At 41.0% G+C, this 23563-nt stretch overlaps 1 protein-coding gene across 2 annotated transcripts in view; it reads left to right on the forward strand.

Annotated features, from left to right (window-relative positions):
- CDK6 (cyclin dependent kinase 6) overlaps window positions 1-23563 on the forward strand; it is a 139851-nt gene that overhangs the window by 35236 nt on the left and 81052 nt on the right. For both annotated transcript variants that reach the window (XM_054991415.1, XM_054991416.1), the window contains exon 3: window positions 10365-10500. In XM_054991415.1, the coding sequence (XP_054847390.1) occupies window positions 10365-10500 (136 nt within the window). The remainder of the gene's footprint in view (window positions 1-10364; window positions 10501-23563) is intronic.

The following is a 23563-nucleotide window of genomic DNA, read 5'->3' on the forward strand; positions in this document are numbered from 1 at the left end:
GATTCTATACAAAAACTGTATTTTAACTACATACTGAATATTTATGAAAATTACCATGGACTTTAATTTTCTAGAAAATTAATGCTTCTGCTATTCAGTATTCCTTCCATATTCTTTTGGGTATGTTTCTTACCTTTCTGTGAAGTGATATTTCATTTGGTCACTAAGGGCCATAATAGGAAGGATGTAGGACTGGCAGTCACGCTCTCCAAGTTCACTCTGGGAACTCCATTCCAGTGTGTTGCAGGAGCCCAATGTGGATTCTCCTTCCACACCATTTACCTGAGCCGAAACAGCCCTGGATGGCATTGTTTGGCCCAGGGGGCACATGCAGTCTTCCAGCAAGGCAAATAACTCTCCTCCAGGGAAGTTTTAGCTTTGGAAGATGGTGCAGGTGAGAGGATGAAATCTCTTTCCCATCTGACATGCTGTGGTCCTCCTGATCTGAATCAGGCCCTTGCAGTGCTTCAGGAAGGAGTTCTGAGAGGCAACCAAAAGCACAGCTTTTTTGAAGAATGTATGGATTCAGCTGACACTTAAGATTTAATAAAAAGTGCTTGCTGCTGCAATCTAAAATCTATGTTCTTGCTCTTGGTTTCAGTTGTGTGCTTAAGACTGGGATCTAATCACTTGATCTGCCATTGATCATTGTGCCAGCTTAACAAGGAGAAGAGCTCCACTCCCTGCATCAAGACATATTTTGCCTGTGTCCTCTGCTCTTCTAACTTTACTATTCTCAGTTGCTCAACAACTCCACCCATTCTCCTTTGCTGAACCTTGTTTTTGATTCCTCTCTCGCCTCCTCCAAAGCCCACCTGTTTGTAAAGCTGCAACCTTTTAAACCTCTTTCCCAACCATAAAGATGCCTAAGTACAAGTAACAATAATCTCTGCAGTAATTTCTTGCCTCTCCCATTTCCCCCTTCTAGTTTGTCTTCTCCTTTCTCTGTGACTTAAACCTGGTTTATACATGCCAGAGAATGAAGTTGACATGAATGGGCACAATGAGAAAGTAGTAGAATGGATTGTGTCACTTCATCCTGCAGGTGATAGATTCCAGCTATCAGTGTTGCTTTGCATAAAAACTCCATGCATATTGGGAACCAGCACAGCAGACTTTATCCCATCACTTTACTTTCTAAGCTATCTTTCTTTTTGCAGAGAATGCAAGAGCCTTATGAAATGGAATATTCTGCTCTGAAGTGGTGCAGTCTCTTCTCTCATCGCCGTATTCTTCCTGTTTCCACTTGACTCTTCTGTGCCTGTCAACCATGCCTTCTTAGGGATGGTTGACAGGCCTTCTTTCTCTTTGGGAGTAAAAGAGCAAGGAGGGAGAACTGTGAGTGAGGGGATGTCTCGCCCAACCATATAGTGCAGGCACCCATATGAGTGGCTTACGGTCGCAGGAATTGCTAAAACAATAGATGTAGTAAGCCTCTTTTCCACTCTGCCCAAGCATGGAATCCGGTATCTGGCACAGGCATCTGTGAGTTTATGGAGTTTCAGCACTGCCAAAAAAAGCTTGAAAGATGTGTGGGCAGAGCTTGGTGAAAGAACTCCTTATTGTTCCATACATTACAAGTTAGAGCAGAGCTCGACAAAGCTTTGAAAGGTCAGGAAGTAGGACTTCAATATTCTGCCCTGTTCCTTGTCCTTCTCCCATCTCTTCCTCCAGGCTGTCTAAACTAATACCCTGTACCCTTTCTATCTTCTCTTTTCCCCATCCTTGCAAAACATAGCATTTTTTAAAAAATCTAACCATTATCAGAATTAATTTAGAGAACAAGAGCATTGATATGGGGGCCAAATAAGGATAAGTGCTGTACTCCTTGAAAAGGTCACATTTAATTTCCTCTGGGCTGAATCGCAGTGCATCATGTCAGTATATGAAGCTCATTGTTATGCAGGCCACCAGTTAGCAGTACATGCCAGGCCAAATGAAGAAGACATCTGAGCAGACGTCTATGCAGAAAAGCAGGAGCATTTTGAGGGTTAGATTCCATAATAGTGATTTTATTTGACTACTGATGCAGTCCTGTGCAGAATTACTCCAGAGTAATAATGCCTAGGATAGCATTGTGTGTCAGCCTGCAACCTAAAAAAAGTGTTGGCGATATTGACATGTCACTAGGTATCCTTCTAGACTACTAAAAACACACACAGCCAGACAAAAACAATTAAGGACTAGCATGTCTGTGCCGAAAAAGTAAGGTGGAAAGATGGAAAAAACATCTTATCGGGCACTGTTTCCTTGAGGTAATATTCTCAACAATGAAACCTTTTACAGGACTGGTGACATGGTGTCTTAATGAGGCACTGGCCTTTACAACTTCTTGGACACAAGCTAGGGACGTGAAAATTAGCCTGGTGATGTGAGCCTAGTCTCTTCCAGACATTGGTCTCTATCCCAAAACCACATTAGAATTTGGCAGTCAGAACCAAATCCTCTCCGTTCCAAAGTGGTCCAGGATAAGAGAACTTGGTGCTGTGGGTCACTGTTAGCTGTGTGCTGAAAGCTTGCCCAGTCTGACCTTACTGGTTTGGCCCTGATATTGAACTGTTTACTTCATTTTTAAGAGAAGTCTCTCTTCTATGCACCAACATGGGGGTAAAACAAAAGTATAATTTGTAAAACCAGTGGTCTGAACCTCTGAGCCATCTCCTGGAAAAATATTTATTCATTTTTATTTACTCACATCATTTATAGTCCGCCTGTCTTGCTGAGACTGAAGGTAGATTACAGAATAGATACAAAGCAGTAAAAATATAATACCATACAATGAACAATGCAATAAATTCATTGAAACTACAAGCCCATTTGCTTTATGAAAATGCGCTTCTGAACAATTCCGTTTTGCACATTTTATGAAACAATAAAAGCATGAATGATAAAAATTAGTATTTTGGATGGAGTACAAGTTCTACCTTGGTTCACAAATATGTACACCTCCCAGGAGGAGGAGGGGGAGCTACTGTGGCCGCTGGCCATACATTCTCATTACCTTCTGTGCCTCTCTGTAGCTTCTCTGGTTGGCATAGCAGTTTGGGTGGCTGAAATACTTGGAGGAGTAGTCCTGTAAAGTTGACCTGTGCAAAGTTTTCTGTCTTTCCAGGATATCATGCCCCCCTCCAAGAGTCTTTTACCCTCTCACCCCCCAGCCCACCCACTGATTTAGGGGAAACAGATGGACGAAGGCATGAAGGTGACCTTGGTATAACAAGATCAGTATATTCTGTTCTGACCAGCAGAATCAGTATTGTCTAATCTAACTTGCTGCACCTCTCCAGGATTCTAGGCAGGTCTTTCACATCACATACTACAAATCCTTTTAGCTGGAGCTGCTGCCTGGGAATTAAACCTGAAGCCTTCTGCAACCAAAGCAGATGCTCTTCCACTGAACCACAGTGCCTGCCCAAATGCTATGGCTGAATTTTTCCACGTGATTTTTCTGCAGAGGTTTAGGTCCTAAGCAGGTGCCTAATTATGTCTGTTGATAAATCCAGCTCTGTATTTCTTACCCAGGAGCTTCTTGATTTCAAAGGAAGTGGCAGATAGAATAAGAGAGGGATAGGGATCACAGCTAGCAACCAGCTTGGGATTTGCATGTACATTTATCCCTGATGCACTTTCTGTGGCCTGTCTTACTTTAATCCCTGTAGATAATGAAAATGTCTTTTTAGCACAAAAAAAATACAATAGGTTGTATTTACATTACCTACAGTACAAAAACCTTTTATCCAGTTTGCCACTTTTATTTCTGAACATAATGTGACTCTTTACACACAGTTTTCACATGCTGCAGCTTGTTATCAAGAAATAAGAGGCTGGAAATGGCCAAGCAGAAAAAAAATCAGCACTCCCAAATGAGTCTTTATTCTTACCATAGTAGGCAACTGTTATGGAAACACATCTGCATGATTTTCACAGTGGATATAAAAAGGATACAATATACAACAAAGGAATCTCATCCCAAGCAAGAAAGCTTCTCAATTTTTTGTCTGATCTTTCCATAACTATTGGACAGTGATTCATCTTATGGTCTGGATCCACAGGTGGGTCATACAATCCTGTTACTCTAAACTAAGTCCCACTATGGCATTGCCTCCCAAATATAGGATTGTGGCCTGAATCAGCTTAAAACAAATTGCATTCATTTATTTTAGCTGTGAGTTGCCAGATAGGCCAAATGAGAATGTTTGAGCTCATGGAAAGGTATCTGGAAGTTCTGATCATATGCATTCCTCTGCCTGAAAGATAGAGAGGCTTTGTGTTGTTCACAAGTTTAGTCTGACGTGATAAAATTAATCCAATGGATGCATTCATAAGCAGCTCTGAATAACAGGCTTGAGGCAAGTGTTGATGTTTTGGAGTTTTAATTTCTCCTGTTCCAAAGGATCAAGGCAGATAACATTTAAAACAATAAGTAATACATTTTAATGAAAAATATTTAGTTGAAAAAGTAAAGCCCTAAAAGAAGTTGTGACGGAATTCACTTTAAAGAAGGTTTCCTTAGTGCAGCACTCAAAGAGCTGGAAGGGAAGGAGTTAACAATTGCCTGCAATGAGAGCTTGATTGACAGGCTATTTCCTCCTCTTTTTGATTGGCCAGTCAGAACCAGCCCTTAGGATGACAGTTGGTGCTGACAGAGGTTTTTGGAGTTCTGTGGAGTGTGTGGAGAGTCTGACAAGGAGGGTCAGACAGGTCCCCTCTGAAGTGAGGAAAAGGAAAACGTTTACCCTAACTGTAAGACCTTTGTCTTAAGGAAGACTTTTAGTTAAGGATTCCAAATATAAAAGCCAGCACAAGTTGAAACCTGTTTACACAGCCAAAATAAAACTGAGGGGGAGGGGTGATTTTGGCAGAGTGAGTGGGTACTAAGTGGAGACTCCCATTCAAGCCTCGTGAATAGAGTTATGTCTTCTTAGGTGCAGAAGAATAATTCCTGCCCAGTGTCTAGAAGGGAGTTAGGCTCTAAGGAGGACCCTGGGACAGTTGTAAAGGGAAAACAGTGCTTAACTAACGTCAGGACACCTAAGTTGAAAAGGAAAATCTGTGAAGAAATGTTGTTGCTTTAACCAAAACATTAAACAGAACACCTCTAACTCTTAAGGATTGTAAACATTGAAATTAAGTTACCAGAAAACTATTTTGCTTATTACTCTTAAAGTATTCTATTCTACCAACAAATTTTATCTCAACAATTTCATCCCTTCACTGCCCATATTCCATCGCTGCCTGTTCAATAAAGTTTCTGTTTCTAGTGCCATGTCATGCAAAGAAGAAGAGGGCTTCTGCTTTTCCCCTATCAAGTTTCTTGGCGAGGCTAAAAAGCCAAAAATATAACTGCTTACCAGGATGGGACAAAAAGAAGTTTACAACCGTAAACAGAGACACACTACTTGGGGCTGCTCAGCCATAGCAAGCGAACTTGGATCTTGGCAGGAAAATCCGCCTCAGTGTGGGGGACTGAAGAGAGAGGGTCTGTAATAGAAGTATTTAAAATAAACTCCCTGCTGATTCCTAGCTACAAAAGACTTGATGATGCTCTGATATGTGTAAAAGCCATACATATCAACTAGGATATGTGCTGTCTTGATGCCCGTTGGAATATGTGAATAAATGTACAGTGCAATCTTAAACAGAGTTACACTCTTCTGACCCCATTGATTTCAGTGGTTTAGAAAGATATAACCAGGGCTTTTTTTCTGGGAAAAGAGGTGGTGGAACTCAGTGGGTTGCCCTCAAAGAAAATGGTCGCATGGCCAGTGGCCCTGCCCCCTGATCTCCGGAGGGCAATCTAAACTCCCCTCTGTCTGGAGATCAGGGGGTGGGGCCAACAGCCATGTGACCATTTTCAAGAGGTTCCAGAACTCCGTTCCCCCACGTTCCCCCTGAAAAAAAGCCCGGGATATAACTCTCCTTAGGATGGCACTGTTGGACACATTATCATTCTTTTTCTAGAAAAAGCCTTTCTTCACACATTGTCCAGTAAGTCAAATACCTATTGAGAAGTTTTGAGTTCACCTAAACTTAACAGTAATTATACACACAAACAATAAAGAATACAATTCAGGATTGCTGTTAAGTACTTCAGCAGAGCTCCCACAATCGAGCTACCTGTTGAATTGTATGAGAACACAATCTAGACAGTAGATCAACTGTGGTGGCTCCACAGGTCTATCACAGCTTGTGTTCTTTTAAATGGGATTTATTATGCTAGCAAACTTATCTAATGCCCTTAAGATTTTTAGCCTGTTCTGTCCATCTATATTCTGAAACAAGTACTCAAGCTGGGGTGAGGGGGAGATCAGCCATTTAAAAGAATTAAGTCACAAAACATTTTTCAGTGTAATATTCCCAAGTTTTCTATCCATACACATGTGTAGAGTATTTCTGTAGTATAAAACCAAATAACTATGCTAAATATTAATAGTATCATCAGGAGCTAGGGATATAATAATTGTTTTTAACTCAAGAAACATAGCTTTCTTTATCATTTTATAAGAAATGTACAGAATATTGGTGGCGTTCACATTCTGCACAGTGGAATCTTTTTAAAAATATGGCATGAGTTGAAAGAGTAACTTTGCCAGTGTATTAAATACTTGGCAAAAAAAGGTGTTTAAAAATTAAGTAAATGTTGTTCAGCAGAAACATACAGTTGGAAATATTTTCCAGTGTTTATGTTCAGATTTCAGACCTGTCTGGCTACTCTGTATTGGTATGTACTGGGATGGACAATTTATATAAATATATTGAAGATTATTAAACAGCCAGATATCACGGAATTTAACCAGTCCATCTAAATCCATCTATCTAGCAATAGGTTTCTGTGAAGAGAGAGGTGAACCCTGTAGTTCACTCCACAACAGGCTTCCAAGGCATGGGAAACGGACGTCGTCTTTCATTAATTTGCTAAAAAAAACCCACCTCAAATCTGATCTATACACACAGAATTCTTAGCCAAAGTTTGAAATGTCTCTATGATTTTGAGCTTGGGGACTTGTGTATGGATAAAAATGGATATTTTATATATCCATATATAAATGGATATATATATAAAAAAAACCTCAAATAAGAGATGAAAACAAAAAAGATTTAAAAAGAAAGATAAGAAAAAAGACAGTAAGAATTAGAGATAAGAACTAGGAATAAGTACCAATTTTCTCTGTGAAAAGATACCTAATATAGCAAAGAAAAATGAAATGATTTATCTCTGATACTTGTGGGACGGAGGTTGATACTATAAACTTCCCGTGGTTGATACCGTGTGCAGAGTGCTTAAGCCACTTGCTGTATGTTGTTATGTATGTTGTTAATCTTTAATGCCCCTGGGTTTCTTTTGGCTCTTTATAGGCAGCCCTCCTATAGCAATAGAGTCCAAGGTGGAATCCATTCAGTTCAGTGCCAACCACCTACTGAAGCTACAATATTACTTAACAAACAGCTTCAGTGACTTGTTGTAGACATCTTGCTGCTCTCCCAACTCTCTTGTTCTAGACTGGTTTCTGCGTTGTAGTCTAACAGCAAAGTTGTACCTATCATGCCCGTGTAGTAATAGAGACACCTCTGTCAATACACCTTTCAAAGACACAGGAGCCTTGTCAGATCAAGAGAGCTAGCAAATACATTCCTCGGACTTACATTCAGAACTCCATTCCTGCTGCTGTTCATTGAATGGATTGTTTCATAGTGGTGCATCTGTTTTTCATGGGGTTTGGGGGATTAGGTAGATAGAGATCTATGCCCCTGCCTCTTACTAACCTCAGTTGTCTTCAGGATTGGACTATTGTGAGGAAGCTGAGAAAGTCCCTCATTGTTGGAACAATTGTACTGTAGCAGGGGGAAGGATCCTCCAGGTTCTCTGTCATTCTGATCACTGCTGATTGGCCTGTTGCTAGCCAAAAGGTGAGCTTTGCCTTATTCCCCGTTTCCCCTTTGTTGGGAGTCAAATCTCTTCCTTCTGTTTCCCACATGACTGCTCCCCTGTGAACTACTGAGGGGATGACCATTGTGCCTTCTCTCAATATGTAGCTTTGTGTCTGTGTCCTTATTTCCTTCCAAAGGCTGCTCCTTCAGGCATTATAGTCCTTCCTTGACCAGAATACTTTTCTAGGAGAGGTTGTGGGATTTCCATGCGGCTTCCTTCTGGTGAGTGATTGGTTGATGTGCCTAGGAGATGTGGTTGGGCTGTTAATGCTTCTTTCCCTGTGTTTCCACCTGTGAAGGTGATATGTGTTTGCAGGATGATATGCAAATCTGCATCTATGCTGTATCTAAGGGTCTTACAATTACAGTGTTCCTATTATGCATAGTACAGTCAACCACACGATGGAGGATGCTGTGTTTCCATTCCCATGTTCAATATGTGGTGAGGAAAGGCAATGTCAGGGAGACATGTCAGTGTGCATTGGTTGGTTGTTTCCAAACATGGCTGAACACAGACATGAGCTGCATGGTTTGTTGGTACAGGCAGTGTCACTATGGACTCCAGAGCAGTTGCTAAGCTCTCAGCTCCTTGGGCTTTGGTCTTTTGGGGAGTAACAAGTTGGAATACGAACTGATGCTGTGCTGGCATTGGTGATGTCACTGGCATCACCAGTTTGGTGTAGTGGTTAAGAGCGCAGGACTCTAATCTGGAGAACCAGGTTTGATTTCCCACTCCTCCTCTTGAAGCTAGCTGGGTGACCTTGGGTCAGTCACAGCGTCTAGCTCTCTCAGCCCCACCCACCTCACAGGGTGTTTTGTTGTGGGGATAATAATAATAACATACTTTGTCAACCACTCTAAGTGTGAAGTCATCCTGAAGGGTGGTATATAAATCAAAATGTTATTATTATATTATTTGGGGCATGAGAGTGAGCTGCCCATTTCCTGACTAGCATCCCTCATGGCTAACCAGATTGGCTAGACAATATCATGTTACAGATTAGTATTTCTACAATATTAGTTCTTCAGTTAATTCTTTCTCTATGTGTCTGGAATGAATCCTGTGAGGTAAAAAGTTATTCTTAATTCATCTGCTCATCTGAAGCTTGTCAACTGTTCCAGGAGTCCAATCCCCATTCAATTCAACCTTAGTTGGGGCTTCTCTACTTAGCCCAAGTAATCTTTGAAATAGCAGATTAAAATCTTAAATGAAAGATTACTGTGCTTCCACTTACAGGTTGGTTGGTTCAGGGCTTTGTTCTTAGCAATATTAATGCTTACCCAATTTGTAAACGTCTTTGATATCTGAAGATGAAAAAGTTCTAGACAAAGGCAAAGCATTTTTCTTAACTGCATTGTGACCTGTCTAGTAATATAGTATGTGCAATTTTCTTCAGAAGAGGCAGATGGTATCTTCAAGTGAGGGTTGGTGGCAGACAGTTGAGATTGTAGCCTGGAGACAGTGGAAGTCTAGGACTGATGCCACTGAGCAATCAGGCTGAAAAAGCAACTCTTTACTAATCAGGTAGACACTGAGCCAAGCTACAAGTGACGCCTTACACAGGTTGGACACTTGTCACCTCAAGTTTTGATGGGAAATGTAGGCGTCCTGGTTTTACAGCTTGGCTCTCCATTACAGCTGCAAGACCAGGATGCCTACATTTCCCATCAAAACTTGAGGGAAGCTGACAAAGACCCAAAGAGCTTATACTACAGTGTAAACAAACACGGGAAGAAAGGCTTCTTACTTCAAGGCATACACCTCTCCCACCCCCACCCCTCTCTCTTTTTCTCTTACTGCCATCAGATCTTCCTCCTAGTACCAGGCAACAGCCTTCAAGCCATGAACAGTTTTGCTCTTGTCCTTCATCCTGTGCTACATGCTCATATCTCTGGACCAACCAAATCTTTAAAAGTTTACCTGCAAAAAAGGGCACAGGCTGAACTATCAGGCCTTGCAGCAGCTGGCTAATGTTCCAGTCCCCTCCATAAGAAGTTCTGAATATATTTACCTTAATGTTATCAAATGCTCTTTGGCTTATAATGTGGGATATACCACTGGACAAATATGAAGACTTATTCGTGTTTGGGGCAGGGAGGGGAGACAGGACTTTTGAATGTATTACAAATTAAACAGCCTTTTTTCCCCAAGCAGCCAAGTAGGGGAAAGAGCTGCTGTTTGTTTGTATTTTAAAAATACCACCAGAGTCCCAATGAGTATTGATTTCAATGGGCTTAGACTGGAGTAACTCTGTTTAGAATTTTACTGTTAGCCACTTACAATCAGTTATCATCTGATGAATACTGTGCCTGAATTCATCTTGATCTTCCTATGTTTCTTATTTTATGATACATGAATTTACATATTCTGTGATATCAATTTGTTCCTTTAATTATTTACCACCATTTACTTAGTATTTCTGTTTTTTCCTCAGGTTGTTCGATGTATGCACAGTGTCCAGAACAGACCGAGAGACCAAACTAACACTTGTGTTTGAACATGTTGATCAAGACTTGACCACTTATTTGAATAAAGTTCCAGAGCCCGGAGTACCTAGCGAAACTATAAAGGTATCAGAGAAGGGTAGGGGGAGGAGGTTTGTACATAATTTTATGCATTCATATGCTAAACACAAAGGGACATACAATGGAAATTTTGCAAAATAACCAGCCGTGGCTCCAAGACCAGTGCTACTGAGTAGCACTGGTCTTTTTTAAAATACATGGTTCTGTATAAAAATGTTCAAAATTGAAAATCATACTTCACAGAGTACATACTATTTAGTTTTCCACTTACTCACCTTGCTATTGTCATCAAATTATTTCCTAATTATGTTAAATTGACAAATGGCTTCTAAAGAATTCAGGAAGAACCTAAACATGCAGGCACGGTTCAGGTGTAATGCTATGCTAATGTACATTTTGGAACTACGTGAACAAACTTTGTTGGTCTTTAAGGTACTACTGAACTCAAAACTTGCTCAGCCAAAAATAACAGATGGTGCAGTGGGAGAATTAATTTTATTTCAACTTTTGCATATGCTTCATTAGGGGGAAGCTGTAAAATATCATAGTCTCCCACAGCAACAGAGTTGTCACATACAGCCAAGCCATAAGTGGGTGTTAGGTTTGAGCCTCGCCATAATATTTATTATTAGTCTATGCTAGAATGATTTTGCTGTCTCCTCTAGAAAATATTCTACCATATTCTAGTTATGATATTCTACCATGTACCGGTGGCTGCTCCTATGTCACATACTTATATGTTTTGGATAGTTCACTACTGGCTGTGATAGCTGAAACGCAGCAACTATATAAACATATTCAGGCAGCCCCAATTAAACACAGTCCAAGCAATGCTATTTTAAATATTACTCAAAATAAGAACAACCTCATCCTACTATAGTGAGCAGTTTGCAATGCAATCCTATGAAGAGTTACTTTAGTCTGGCCTATTGATTTCAGTGGGCTTAAAGTGGAGCAACTCTACATAGGGCTGCACTGATAGTCCAGTCCAGTTTTATTTAGCATAAGAGGCAGATAATACAAGGAGTTGGCCCACAGGCTAATGCTGTCATGTAGGGAAGGACATCTGATTGAACCAGTATTCAGTGTTTTCTATCTACTGATCTTCATTGTCAGTGCTGGATCCTGTACTGCACTACTGCTGATGTGTGTCTTAGTAGCCAGTTTCTAATTACCAGCTGTGAAAAAATGGTAGCCCTACTTTACATGGTTTAGACAGCTAGCCATAATGAGCCTTGCATGTTCTAAGTGGAATGGACCATGCATCTGTTAGCTTTTTCTGTATACTTTCTATTCTGACCATAAAGCAGCCAGTGTATGTCATCATCGCAAGATCTGACTTTTCTGAAAATGTCAGTCTTTCATGTTGAGCTGAGAGTCATCTGCCATATATGCACAATCAGCTGGCCATGTTTGAAATGTACTGCAATTGGTTTCAGAATATACTGAAAACAAGAGGGAGGAACAAGAGGGAGACAGAAATATAGGAATTATACAAAAGAAAAAGTCCAAAAGGTTTAAAATCTTGAGCACCGCTTGAATGAATAAGGGATTGTTTTTAAACCAAAACCTATCTTTCCTTTATTGCTACAGCTTGAAAAATGGATGAATATTGGCCTTGGTCCATTTTTGCCTATTTGAAGAATATGTGTTAGATTAATACTGCTTCTACATTGTGCCAAAAGTCTGCTAGGCACTGTACAGAAGTGACAAAGTCACTTTCTGGCATATTTACAGTCTAAGGCTACAAACATCTGTACTTGCAGCTGAATGTAAGACTCATTGAACTGAATGAGAGTGAGTTTCAAGTAAATAAGCAAAACACTGGCTTATACATCTATAGTAATAAAGAAATTACTTAAAAGTAAGTGATATGTGGATTTATGTGGCTGGAAGAGATTAAATTGTCATCGAATGTAACCCTGTTCTTCTTCAACATTAATTATTTAAATATTTATGCGTTGGCTCCCCACCACCACCAAAGCGGTGTGCAGCAAACATGATCTGCAGACAACAAACAATTAAATCTACAAATAAACAATAAGAAAATGATAAATTAGCTGCCAAATTTCTGCCTGAAAAGATGGCTTTACATTTTTTAAAAGTTAGCATAGGAGCCTCCATTCCTCTTCAGGGAGGCATTCCATATTGCCAAAAAACAGTGTAACTGAGCGAACATGTCAAAAGGAGAGCTCAGTCAATAGGAGGGCTTCAGAGGGCTTGGCCTAGATTGTATAGGACTTTAAAGGTCAAAACTATATTCGAATGATTTTGCTGTCTCATCTAGGAAATATTCTACCATATTCTAGTCATCATAGTCTACCATATACTGGTATGGGTTATTCCTTAGGTTTGACCTATGGGTACTGGAATGTTTTGCCCTAGGTAGGAAATAACAGCTTGGGGGAGAGAATATTGCATTATTTCACTCATGTCTTCAGTTGTAATTTTTTGTTGGCTGTCACATACACTTCAAATTTCCAGTGCATATCTTTGTTAAATCTTTTTTTAAAAAATAATGGGGAATATTCTCAACATGAAAAGAGTTCTGTTTGTTATCTTGAAACCTGAGAAACCAGAAGCTTGAATGATATGCTGCTGATTATTGATAAATTAACAAAAAGTTGTGTAAATTTGTGCAAATGTGGGAAGAAACAGAATTAAAGGGATCACTCCCTTTAATTTTTTCCCATGTTATAGTTAAAGAATAAGCACAATCCACCCCAGGTTAAGAATTTTTTAGGCCTACTGTGTTTTTAACATCCCCCCCCTTTTTAATATTGATACTTTCAGAAATAAGAATAAATTTGTAAGTGTATAAGACCTTTGCTCACTTCCTTTTGCCTAATGGTCTCTAGAACAGGGCCGATTCCAGACGACTAACCTTAAGTCGCCTCATGCCGCCCTCTTCCGGATCGCGACGGGGAAAATGCGAAATATCGCGTTTCCTCGCGCGAGTTTTGCGCGTCGTCGCGCAAAACTCGCGCGAGGAAACGCGATATTTCGCATTTTCCCCGTCGCGATCCGGAAGAGGGCGGCATGAGGCGACTTAAGGTTAGTCGTCTGGAATCGGCCCTTCTTGTGTGAATAGAAGTAATAGCTGTACTGAGATACTGTTGTTTTTATTTATATGGGCACATTTTCACATACAGAGGGTTGTGCTTGTTTCCTAAATTGTCATGCAAGACAGAAAGAGACTCGAATAATATTAAGTGAATATTCTGTGAAACAGAAAGTGTGAAGAACTTCGAGATGTAACTTTTAAAAAAAATGCAGAAGTCAAGCCCTGAGATTCTGGAAGCTTGGGTCAGCTTGGTCGTGTTAACCAGAGCTCAGTGTGGGAGATAATTGCCAAACCTAATGTGGCTCACAGAATGTATTCTTTGCCACTTCTTTCTTCTGATCTTCTGACAAAAGTGCAGGATCCAATACTGCCACCAAGCTCTTTTACAAGAGTAGTCAAATTCAGTTCTTATCTCAGTCAAACATGTCCCTCCATAGGTTACATCCATCATTACAGTGATCATCTGGTGACGTGAAAATAATGTAAGTGAAAGGAAATGTTTACGCTAAACTTTGAGCTAGGTTTGTCTCTCTCCATTTAATTAGAGGAAGCCAAATTCAAAGTCTGACATTTCTACATTATTGCAAAGTGGTTAATCTTAAAGGCAAACTGATGCCTTTGCCCCAAAACAATGGCTTGATGGTTTGTCCAATGGTAAAACAATAACTTGGAAAAGGTTTGATATGACTATCTGGGATGGACTATAGGCAAAAATATTGCTTGATGACCTGGTAAGTACCAGGCAGGAAGGCTATCAGATGTGCTGAATAGCCTGATAGGTAAGTGGGAGAGGAAAGATAGGTAAGTGGGAGAGGAAAGCCTGATAGGTAAGTGGGAGAGGAAGACGTTGTTGAGGTTAGTCAGGGAGATGTCTCAGGAAGCCTCGTTATGTCTGCTGCTCTCTAGGGCATGGAGGGCTGTCAGTCAGTCAGTCATTCCTCCTCCTATGACTCATAGCTTGGTTTCTTTCCAGTCTCCAGGCTCGCTAGCATCCTGTCTGCCTGGAGTCAGGCATGGTCTAGGACTTATCGCAAGGGAGTTATGATATTCCAAATCCATAAACCTCCTTTGAGGAGGAGGTCTGACTGCTAAGAGCCCCTTCCACCATCTGCCTGAATTATAAAGACTCCTTCCCTTTTCCACTCCTTGTACCTGATGAAAGGACTTTGACTCTCACAAGCTCATACTTTGGATATCGAGTTGGTCTTTAAGCGCAATTGGAACTGGATCTTGCTCTTGCTTCAGTTTGGTTCTGGTGGGATTCTCTGTTTTGACGTTGGTTCTGGCAGGGTTTGTTGGTTCTTTTTGTATTGGGGGGCTTTTGATCATTTATTGCTGTTGTGTGTTTGGCTAAAGTTTCGTGTGTCCTGGAGAAAGCCTTGGATTCCCCCTCCCATAGGAAACAATGGAGAGTGGCTGGCGCAGCTTGTTCAGGGGCACGTAAAATTGTACCCTTTGGTCCAGTTCACTTAAACTTGAGGCATCTTTAGTGGACAGGCAGGACTAGGTTCTCTGCAATTTTGGTGTTGTTTTCCTGAACAAGAACACCTCCAGTTCCCTGGAAAGAATTTCTCATAGAGAATAATGAAGCCATATATATTTGAAATTCAGAATAAAACCGAAATCTGAATCTGTATTTTTGGTTCCAAAATACTAAGAATACCAAATATATATGGTATTCCAAATACTCGAGTTTGAATAATACCAAATTTTTTTTAGTGCACACCCCTACCCCTGGCCACAGGCGTAGCAGCATTCCTTTAGAGGGAGTGCAACCTTATCCAAAGTTTCATTTTGTTTGCTCACATCCAATCCAAAACTGCCTCCAGGCACCTGTTCCCAGTTTCCACAGCTTTTGTGGGATCTGCTGAGAGCATGAGATCGAGCTGAGAGTCTTCTGCATCTTGGTGGCAAGTTAGCCCAAATCTCTGATTGGCTTCTCTCAGTGGTGTCCCATAGATGTTTAAAAGCATGGGAGGGACAAGACCCCTTATACTTGAACAGCAAGTGGATTGAGTGGAGAGCAAGTGGAGGGCAAGTGAACAGGGAGGAATACACTTGCTGTTCAAGTATCATTCGTCACTTGTAGTTTGGCCCTCAGAAGCAGAACCTGAAGATCGATAGATGGAGAGTGGGGCTTGAAAAAAAGGCAGAGGGTGCGTGGAATTAAGGCAAGAAAAGGTTTGTTAAACAGGGGGTTCACAGAACTAAGTCAGTTCTTAATAAAATCAAAATGTTGCCTACAAAGTTACAATTTCTTCTGTTCAAATATTGCCTCCACGGAGTAATTCAGAACTCTGCTTAGATTTAGGAGCCCAAATCATATGTGATTTGTCATAGAATCATGAGGTCCATTGGAAAACTTGCTAGCAACCTGGGCTTTTTTTCAGTGGGAATGTGGTGGAACGGCCCCCGGCCATGTGACCATTTTCGCCGAGGGCGATTTAAACTTCAAAAAACTCCCCCCTTGTTCCAGCTAACCCAAAGTGATGTCATTGTGCTGTCCTGAGTTCCACCACCTCTTTTCCTAGAAAAAAAGCCCTGCTATCAACTATCTGTAAAATGGGAATAATAGCAAACTTTGTAATTGGGTCTGTTGTGATCATTATTCACCACTTTGAAAATATGCTTTTTAAAATAGCAGTGGCTGTTTAGGGCAGCTTGTGAAGCCTGTTTGTGCTAATATTCATATTCAAATGTAGGTTTGAAAGACCAAGCCCAAAGAGAAATTGTGTCAAGAGTGTAGCCCATCAGTTCTCCTGCTATGTTTACATAAAAACAAATACATAAAACTAAGCCCTGCATTGTAATACTAATGTTGGCCCAGTATTACAAAAACTGACATGAACATTTTGATGATATCAAAGGTGTATATGCTTGCCCAGATGTTTTGGATCAGGTCTGCTTCTCATATGCTTTAGTATTTTACAAAACATTTGTTCCATATATCTTTCACGTGTAATAAAAATTACATGCATTTACTTGATACTACAGTCCCAGCAGACAACATATGCATATATTCTCCTTAGTTTTGCAAAAAGACACATCTATTGTGCAGCTACAATTTAGAAATTTCTGAAGTCTTAAAAATGTTATGTTATCACCCCAGTGTTTTTCCAGCCATTTTTACTGCGGAAGGGGCAATCAGATTGCTTTTTGAGTGGGAGCAGGAGCATGTGTGGGTGGAAGTATGAATCCATGTTTAATATGCTTAATATTATTTCATTTTAAATTAACCCTTTTTCCTGTTTGGAAAAGAGTATATATCTGAACAAATGCTTTTGTGTGAAAGAGAGACAGAGAAAGAGAGATCACTTCTGACAACAGTCTTCTCTTCCCCAGTAGGATACAAAGGAAATAACTCCCACCCAAGCCTGTTCCCCACAATTTAATGGAAACAATTCCAAAAGAACGTATAGGATGTTAACAAATAGAAAAGAAGTTTAATGAAAGAGTATACAGATGTCTTTCATGTATTTTAAATTAGAAAGGCTAATTTTGAAACTAAAAGAAAAAACAAAACTGAGCTATAAAGCCATATGCTTCATATTACTGAAGTATGTCTTGCACAGTCCTGTCATTCAGAGAGAAAAAACACAGATCAAAACAGAGGAAACATTTGGGGGAAACTGACTTGTGGGAAGTCAAACTGTCTCTAAATATGTGTTTTATTATCCTTCTGGTGTTCCTTGCTCAGTTACCAACATGATTAAACCAGTGACCTGCCATGAGACAGGAAGGTTCCACTCAAGTTCATTCCCCGCCCCACTCCGCATATTGCAGCAATGGCACCCTGTTTGTATACTGGTGTGTAGCGTGAGGAGAAACAAATACAACAACCATTTGCAGCCAAAGCTTGTCTTTTCACTGCAGCAGGCTGTGTACTTGAACTCCTTGAAGGTTCATTTCATGCCAGAGTTCTAGTATTTTATAATATTGATCTCTTTTTTGTTCTAATGCTTTTATGGTGCAATTCAAATAGGCTTCCCAGTTGCCTGCCAGTGGCAGGCAATCTCCCAGGGGTTTGCCCCATTGTCCAATCAGCAGGAAGTGGCTAGCGCCCTAGAGATCTCCTAACAGTGGCAGGCAACCTGGGAAAGTGCGCACCAGATGTGCTCCTGGTGGGGCACGATGACGTCACTCCTGAAGTGACATTGTCATGCCAGCTGCGAGTATGACTGGCATGATGACATCACTTCCCAGAAGTGACATCACTCATGCTGGGAGTGCACACAAGGTAAGTGCCAGCCCCCCCCCCTCCGCCAGGAGGGTATAGGAAGGGTATAGGGACCTGGCAACCCTAAATCCAAAACAGAGTTATGCTTTCTAATTCCATTGAAGTGATTGTTTCTCTGAGTGTAAAGTGCCATCAAGTATCAACTGGCTTATGGCAACCCTGTATGGTTTTCAAGGCAAGAGATATTCAGAGGCGGTTTGTCATTGCCTGCCTCTGCATAGCAAACCTGGACTTCCTTTGTGGTCTCCCATCCAAGTACTAGCCAGGGCTGACCCTGCTTAGCTTCTGAAATCTGATGAGAGGAGGCTAGTCTGGGCCATCTAGGTCACTGAAATAATTAGGTCTTAGTCTTTTTTCATGCTATTTCTTAAATCTTAAATGTGTCTGTTTACAATATGTATAAAAAGGTAAAGGTCCTGTAAACACCAAATCATTACTGACCCATGGGGGGATGTCGCATCACATTTTCTTGGCAGACTTTTCACGGGGTGGTTTGCCATTGCCTTCCCCAGTCATCTACACTTTACCCCCTGGAAACTGGGTACTCATTTTACTGACCTTGGAAGGATGGAAGGCTGAGTCAACCTTGAGCTGGTTACCTGAACCCAGCTTCTGCTGGGATCGAACTCAGGTCGTGAGCAGAGCTTGGGCTGCAGTACTACAGCTTACCACTCTGCGCCACGGGGCTCTTTTTACAATATGTATATATTATTATTATTATTATATTTCATGCTTTGGGCAGTTTATAATTTGGTGTATATTATGGCATAGTGTTTTGTATTGATTCATATTGTGAGCTGCCCTGAGAACCTTTAGGCTGAAAGCCATGATAAACCATCACAAAATAAATAATAATAGAATTTAAAAGTTGTGCTGGATGTTCTTCAGTGGAGTGCTGCTGTTGTTGGTGTGCAGAGTTAAAATCAATATTACAGAATCACAGAGTTCGAAGGGGCCATACAGACTTTCTAGTCCAATCCCCTGAGTCTAAAGTCTAAAGCATCCCTGACAAATAGTAGATGGGACAGGTTTAGGTTGCCAGGTGCCCTCTGTTGGTGGGCAAACTCCAGGTGGTTTGCCCCTCTGTTTGTCAATTGTTGGCCATCAGCAGCAGGAGGAAAGTTGCCTAGCAATCTCTTGTCACCAGTAGGCAGCCTGGGCAAACAATGCAATTATGTCACTTCTGGAAGTGATGTAGTCACTTGGGGGTAGGAGCACGTGTGTGTTTCACACCAGGGCCAATTCCTTATCAATCAATCCATAAACATAGTGTGTGTGCTCCTACCTCCCATTTCTGGAAGTGACATCATTGTGACAGGAACAGAGGTGTGCATGTATGCAAGGATTACCAAGGTAAGTACTGCACCTCCCCCTGCCCTCCCAATCTCCTTCCTGTTGCTAAGGAGACCTGGCAACCCTAGTTTAGGTGGAAGATCAGAACTGACAGTTGGGATAATAGTGTCAAGAAGGAGCAGAAGGACAGGTAAGGCCAAAGCCTGATACATTTGATACCAACTGAGTTGTGGCTGCTCTCTTGTCACTCTGGTAACATTTGAATGTATGAAATAAGTGAATTGTGTGGACTGGACCAGCGACATGATTAGGAACATAAGAAGTACCCTGTTGTATCAGACCAGCTGTTTGTCTAGTCCAGCATCCAGTTTCACACAGTGACTGCTGACCTGGAAGGCTGACAAACAGTGTAGACACCAAGGCTTTTCCCCTGATGTAAAGCTGTGCATACCAATGCTACGACTTTCCAGCACTGGTATTCACAGGTTTACTGCCTCTGGATGTGAAGGTACTCTTGAGTTATGATTATTATCCCTTAATAGACCTATTCTCTATCGGTCTTTCTCAGTTCTAATTAATTCTTGCAGAAACTTCACTGGTTCTTAGGACAAGATGACAGTAGCATGGAATATATTTATTTGTTACATTTATTTTCTTTACAAGTAAGAACATCACCGGCTTTGCCTATAGAATCTGTTTCTTTCATATAATGCAAATTACAATGCATCTGGTCACAAACCACTGTTGTTAACATATGAGAATGTTTCAGTTAAATATGAAACACAACTTAGCTCCCTTGTCAATATTCAGCAGGGAGGGAGGCAGAGGAGGGTGGGCCATAGTTCAGTACTAGAGCATGTTATTGTACTGTCTATATTTTGTGAGTCATCTCAAGCAGGTTTCTGGACAGGTGGCATGTACATTTTCTAAATGAATAGATATGTCATGTGCAGAGGGTTTCAGGTTCATTTCCCAGAATCTCCAGTAAAAGGAAACAGGGAAAGACACCTGTTTTAAGATGATGGAGTGCTGCTGTTGCAAGAGGTACTAATTGTGTGGCAGCCTCATATATCCCAAGGATGTGACAGCCTTGTTTGCCCCATCTGAATGCTAGGCTCCAGCTGCCCAAATCTGATAATCAACGGAAGCCGCACATCTGTCTGCTGAGCATGTTGCTTGGAAGGTTGTGGAGAGCCACATGCCCTGAGAATTCCTTTGGAAAAGGATAGTAAAGAGCAGTTTAGTTGTGGCCAACTTGCTGCACGTCAGACGTAGTGCAGAATATCTTCCCATATAGATGATGATGTGGAGTTGTTTTCTGTTGCTCCAGAAGGTCGGACCAGAACCAGTGGGTTGAAATGAAATCAAAAGAGTTTTTGGCTAAGCATTAGGAAGAGCTTCCTGACAGAGTGGTTCCTCAGAGAAACAGGCTTCCTTGGGAGGTGGTGGGCTCTCCTTCTCTGGAGGTTTTTAATCAGTGGGTAGATGGCCATCTGACAGCAATGCTGCTTCTGTGAATTTAGGCAGAGCATGAGAGGGAGGGCAGGAAGGGTTACATCAGTGCTTACTTCTCATGGCCCCTTTTATATGCCCTGGGTAAGGCTGATTGCCACCTTGGGATCAGGTAGCAATTTTCCCCATGCCAGTTTGGCTAGGGATCGTGATGGCATTTTGCCATCTTCTGAGCATGGTGTAAGGATCACTGGATGCGTATGTATGCGGGGGCGGAGGCAGTATTTGTGAATTTCCTACATTGTGCAGGGGGTTGGACTAGATGACCCTAGAGACCCCTTCCAACCCTATGATTCTATTATTCTATTAGCTGTCTTTTCTTAAGGACAGTTATCGACTTAAACTGTGTAATCCCCTTGGAGTCTCATAGAGAAAGGTGGACTATAAATACAGTAAGTAAGTAAATAAATAAAATAAAGATAATGAATAGTGCAGTAATATCACTAATGCTATATTTGTAGAGCTGCCAAAGTGCAACAACACATGGTCTTGATTATGGGCTTTGTGGAGATGCATTCCTCCAAACAGCCTGTGAGAATTTGAAGCTCCTAACCTCACCGTCTTCTTCATAAAATCTTAGCAAGAATACTTGGTTAAGTCTTTTCATTTTATGGTTTGTTTCTTACAAATCTTTTGAAGGTCGCCCTGATGTGCTAGTTAGCGAAGTCACGCTGGGTTGTGAACAGCAAACCAAGAACCGTTCTCCAGCAAGGATAACAAAGACCCACCCCCATGGTGATTGATGAGAAAGTTATAAAAGTGAAACGAGCTGGAAAGTCATCATCTTGTCTTTTCCTTTGCCACAGGAAAGGCATACCAAAGAGATCTCTTTTCTTCTAGTCTTGATAAGAAGTCTAACGAAGCATAAGGAGAGGTTACATGGCATGGAAATGTGTTCCACCCAGCTGCTGGCTAGTTTGCAAGGCGCACAGTAAATAATACTGTTAGTATCTAAGTCACAAAAGAGAACAGCGCTCTTTTGATAGTGATTTCTAGCCTCTTTCATTTGCTTCCCTAAATATACAGTTTGCTTCCAATTCAATTGAGTGGCATTTTGCAACAGTGCATACTTTCGTGTGGTGGGCTTTCTGATTGGAGTTCTTTTTTTTCTTAATTGGCATGAGCAAATGAAAGGTTATTTAGGCCCTGATACATCAGAGGCATTGTATGTTTAAAGTTGTTTTCTGAACTGAGCAATATGTAGTTTAACCCTCTGGATTCATTCTCTGTGGAGTCATTTGCAGTGAGAGAAAGCTTTTGTTTCTTACCAGCTGTAACAATTCCATATTTAGAAAATAATATATGGATTTTGAAATGTATTTTTTCAACTTAATGTTCTGTTGGTCCTTTGGCAAGTATGTTAGATTTTGAAATTATTGGTGTGGTTTATTTCCCCAACATAATATGTTGAGTCGCTAAGTCTGGAAATATGTTGTCCACCATTGTCTATTTTCAATATAACGCTGGATTAGATCCTTTTTTCCTTTACCATGCTATTATGTCTTATACTTGATAAATTCACCTTGTCGCAGCTCAGAGATAGACCGCATGCTTTGTATGCATGAGATCCCCATTTAATCCTTGACATCTCTACTTAAACTTTCTTAAGTAGCAAGGCTAAGAAAGGCCTCCACTGGGACCCTACAGAGTCACTGCCAGCTAGAAATTGATGATACTGGGCTTAATGAACCAGTGGTCTGAGACCACCATTTCTGGGACAGATGACCATAGACATGCATTGTATCTAAACTGATTGTCAGGATGGGGTAACAAAAACATTCAGATCACGTTCTCAATTGCCATAACATCAGTATAGTTGTATTAGCATTTTGTCCAAACACAGATGAATGCTTGAAGTTGAATTTTCTTCCGGTTTAGTAATGTTTTAGTCACTCGTGGCAGCAGCTTATCAGTAAAAATAAGAAAAAAAGAAATACAAACTCTATGGATTACCATACCAAATACAGTTAGTTATACAGAAAAAGTAGACCCACAAAATATTGTAGGTATGGGGAGGCAGAGAGGGAGAAAACAAGAATAATCCTTCTGCTCTTACCTCAGTGTATTATCACATCCCTCCCATTTTATATGCTGTGATCTGGATAACCCTCATCAGATTTCAGAGGCTAAGCAGAGTTGGCCTTGGTTTATAATTGGATGGGAGACCTCTACTGAAGATCAGATTTGCAAAGACAGGCAACCTCTATTAGTCTCTTACCACGAAAATCTCACCAGGGGTCTCTGTAAGTCAACTATGACTTGACAGCACTCTCTACCACCACCACCCATCTTATATAATAACAGCTAAGTGGCTCTGATGTATAGATTCTTAAATCTGGAGATTAAATCCATGAACAAACAAGACAGATCTTCCCACACTCCTGAAGAATGCCCCAGGTTTGCAGAAAAATCTGAAATTTAAAAAAAAAACCTCAAAATGATAAAAGGAATCCCTATAACTTTAACTAGCTGCCTTCAGTGGGTGTTGCTAGGCAAGTATTAACAGTTCAGCCAACATTTCAGGCTTGATTTCTTGTCAGTAAAAGGCAGGGGGATGGGGCAGAGGCTTTTCAAGGGCTGCTTGGTCCTTTGAGGGAAGATTCATTGGGGCTAGGCCCAGAAGCAACCACTGGGGTGACTTGATACTATGAAGCTTGCATGACTTACCCGGGGGGGGGGGGGTTGCTGCTTGCTGCTTGCTGCTTGTTACTGTGCAACTGCATCCCCCCCCCCCCCAAAAATAAACTAGTGTAATGTAGTGGTTAGAGTAGAATCTGGAAGACCCAGGTACAAATCACTACTCTTCTGTGAAAGCTTACTGGGAACCCCAAAGTGGCTTACATCATTCTCTTTTCCTCCATTTTGGGCTAGTCCATCACTCTAGCCACTACACCACTCTGGCTCTGGTTTAGGAAGGACTGGCCTTAATCCTTATATGTATATCTTTTAACTGCTCATGACTGGAGGTGCAAAGATAGGGTTGACTGGCGTTCAGGATGGAA

The sequence above is a fragment of the Eublepharis macularius genome, chromosome 11, assembly GCF_028583425.1.
Source record: "Eublepharis macularius isolate TG4126 chromosome 11, MPM_Emac_v1.0, whole genome shotgun sequence".
Classification (NCBI taxonomy): domain Eukaryota; kingdom Metazoa; phylum Chordata; class Lepidosauria; order Squamata; family Eublepharidae; genus Eublepharis; species Eublepharis macularius.